This window comes from Sceloporus occidentalis, unplaced genomic scaffold (assembly GCF_023333645.1).
Source record: "Sceloporus occidentalis isolate IW3139 unplaced genomic scaffold, rSceOcc1.0.p SCAF_9, whole genome shotgun sequence".
NCBI classification, from domain to species: Eukaryota; Metazoa; Chordata; class Lepidosauria; order Squamata; family Phrynosomatidae; genus Sceloporus; species Sceloporus occidentalis.
Window position 1 is genome coordinate 41,742,244 of NW_028316989.1, and position 3,222 is coordinate 41,745,465.

The window sequence follows — 3,222 nt, forward strand, 5'->3', positions numbered from 1 at the left end:
TGTCCCAAACGTGGGATTGAGTAATTTGATTTGGAAACTTCATCTTGCAATGGTTTCTGACTATTTCCCCTTTCTGCATTGAGAGGAACAGTAAATCATTTTAGGGGAAGTCTAGGCTGCAGCTTGGTCCTCCCCACCTACATCATCACGGGGTTTCATTTCCAGTCATAAGATTCATGTCAAAGTACACGTAGGTCCTTCTAACGTAATGGTTTTTGCTGAAACTGTGGCAATGAAAATAAAATTCCACCAGCCCTCCAGTGAGGAAACTACGAAGTTAGAAAAGCCGGAGGTACTTAGTTTAGCTGTCAAGTAACAGACAGGTCCTTTTTGGCTGCCTCACCAAGGTCAAAGTCTGAATTTGTGCCCTGTGTGCTCATTTCTCAATGGAAAGCAACAACTTCCTTTACGTCTACAACTTGGTCCAAGGTTACTTGAAGCATGTTTGCCAAGAACCAGCGCTTGAATTGACCCTGAGCAAGCCTGCCCAAGTTTTGCGAAAAACTGCATCTTCGCTTGAGCAAGAAGTCGAAGAAAGCCTCAGACTGTATTTAGACTCATTGGAGATCACTTCTGTCGATGATGCCCGGCGAATCTTCGGTCAAGTGATGGAAACGGAGTTTGCCGATGGGCAAATCAACTGGGGACGGATTTTGACCATATTCCTGTTCGGAGGAATTCTGACTAAAAGGTTACAAGGGTGCGGAGTCCCTTTGACAAAAGAAAATATGGACCAGATTTCTCATTTTATGACAGACTATATTGTGAACACCAAAGCAAAATGGATCAGTGAAAATGGAGGATGGGTAAGTTTTCAGCTTGGTCACCCTTTACTAGGTTCTCGTCTCCGATCTGACGTTCATTTTTGATAGGCTGAGATGTTTGACTAAAAGCCCATGGGGAAATTACATTCAATTGTTCTATGATAGTTATGAAATGCTGCACTGGCTTTTGCATTGTGCTTGTATTTATTTGCAATGCTGAATTTTTGTCCTACTATCCCCTTGGTTGTTCTGTACTGTGCATTTATGTTGGTATTTGGTAGTTGGTTTACTATTTCCTTGTATGCCACCCTGATACTTTTACGGAGGGATGGCCTAAAAGCCTTTCAGATAAATAGCAAATGATTTACTTGTGAAATGCAATGAGAAGCCCAGCATGTGGTGTGCATGAATGAGCATGAATGGATATGAATGAGGTCCCTGTCAAGAATAGCTTACTATAAAGTAGCAATCCTACCATGCACATTTGGCTTAGAGGAAGTCCCATTGAACTCAGTGGCACTTAGTCTACGATCAGAGAATTAAACTTCTAGGAGGCATTTATCTATTAAAAACCTCTGACCTGTCTTTCCATCTTTAATGGGACCTTCAAGACAGTTTATAGTCAGCATAAGGTCTCATATTAGATTGAATTTTGGCTGCTTTGTAGAGGATACAATGGTGGCGGCGGGGATGACTTCAGTTTCTTTGATATCTTTTCCTACAGATAAAAATACTGTATTCAAAAAGATACCTAGTATGATAAAGCAACACCACTTCCACCTCCAAAAATCCATTGGGTTAAAGCTGATAATGAACCAATTGGCCCAATCACATCCCATCAAATGTCTGGGAATGACTATATATGGAATATTTAAGGAAGCACATAAAAAACCTCAAGTGTGCATTGTTGCTGTTCTTGCATGCCTTCAAATCAATTCCAACTTATGGTGGCCCTAAGATGTGCTTCATCTCTCCTGATATAATGTGGGCCCTGAATCAATGGCATCTTTGATGGGGGGACAGGGGTTGAATCTTAATCAGAATGTTATCATCTTTTCTTTTTACCTGCAGGACAATGGCTTTGTCACAAAGTTTGAGGACCAAAGTTCCTGGCTGTCTTTGCACAACGTGAAGTCAAAAGTTATGGCTGTTTTTTCATTCTTTAGCCAATATTACTGAGGAAACTTGGTTAATGCTTCCGTAATGATATTACTCTACATTCAGATCTTGGAAGGGTCGGTCCCTATGCCTAGAAAACTGAGACTGCTGCACTGAGCCAGAGAGCACTTCTTCTTCTGTTTCTGATCTTATTTATATGCTATTTATTTGTATATACTTTTTGCATTGTATTAAAAATGCCACAGCCAATCTGACTGGTAATAAATCAGGTCTGGTGTCACACAATGTACAAACAATTTATATCAGATTTCCTATGAATTATATCAAATATTTTCAAACAATCAAATTGCAGTTGTCTTGACATTTTCCCCATCTGTAACTATTAAAGCTTGTAAGAGAGTTATTGCAGAGTTGCTTGAAAAATATGTTGCTGGAACTACAAAACTTTAGCACCATCTGGTCTAAACTGTGAGAGAAAGAGGTTTGTGACTTAGGTTTGCCAGATGCCCCTTCCTTATGGTATGCCCCTATTTGAGGGCCAGAAAGTTTGTCCTTATAGTGTGGGCAGGCAACCCTTATTATAAGGAATGTCCCCTATTTGAGAGTTGAAATATATATATATTGAGCAAGGTGCAAAAGAAAGAAAGAAGAAAGATTTATTCTCATATTTTGGGCTCTTCAGAAAGACAGAATGCAATTTATGAATATGGACAATATGCTAATTTTGCAGAGAAATACACATCTAAGTTAACTATAATCAATACTTTTATTTGGAACTTAGTATTTCATTTGGTATTTAGGTAAAATACAAACTTGTGTTAATAGCTGCTTCATGACTGTCTACGTGGCATGTCACAAATTGCTTTAACAAAAAAACCCCAAATTTCCTTTCCTGAATCTATTATTATTATTATTATTATTATTATTATTATTATTTTCTTATATCCCAATATAGGGACTCAAGGCAGCAAATCTACATCAAGCTCTCTTTATTTCTGCTCCTCATAGTATAACCTCTTCCTTATTTTTCCCTTCCTACTCTTACTGTAAAATGCAGGGTTTTCCATACTATTTCCTCTTCCAGTTTTCTGCTGTGACAATGGACTCACCATTCCACTTTCAGAAGCCAAGCAAGCTGATGACTGAATTTTATCCCAACACTGCTAGGATAAGCTAGGCACTAAATAGATGGGTAGAATAACATGGGGCAAGCCCTGGGACAGTCTCCCAGCTGTGTGGCAATGGAGGACTGTTTACACACCTGCCTGCTGCCATGCCATGGACCTATTACCACTGCGCAACCTGTACCTGCCTTGATGTTGGGTCTGGTGAGAAGACC

At 39.5% G+C, this 3,222-nt stretch overlaps 1 protein-coding gene across 1 annotated transcript; it reads left to right on the forward strand.

Annotated features, from left to right (window-relative positions):
* The first annotated feature begins 217 nt into the window (after positions 1-217).
* Positions 218-2,167, forward strand: BCL2A1 (BCL2 related protein A1). The gene is made up of 2 exons (XM_089538695.1): positions 218-806; positions 1,836-2,167. The coding sequence occupies exons 1-2, from the start codon at positions 387-389 to the stop codon at positions 1,941-1,943; spliced, it is 528 nt and encodes a 175-aa protein (XP_089394821.1). The 5' UTR covers positions 218-386; the 3' UTR covers positions 1,944-2,167.
* The last annotated feature ends 1,055 nt before the right edge of the window (positions 2,168-3,222 follow it).

Coding starts and splice junctions, on each gene's coding strand:
- BCL2A1 (XM_089538695.1), top strand. CDS start 387: ATGGAAAGCAACAACTTCCTTTACGTCTACAACTTGGTCCAAGGTTAC. Junction 807..1,835: donor TCAGTGAAAATGGAGGATGG/GTAAGTTTTCAG, acceptor TTTTACCTGCAG/GACAATGGCTTTGTCACAAA.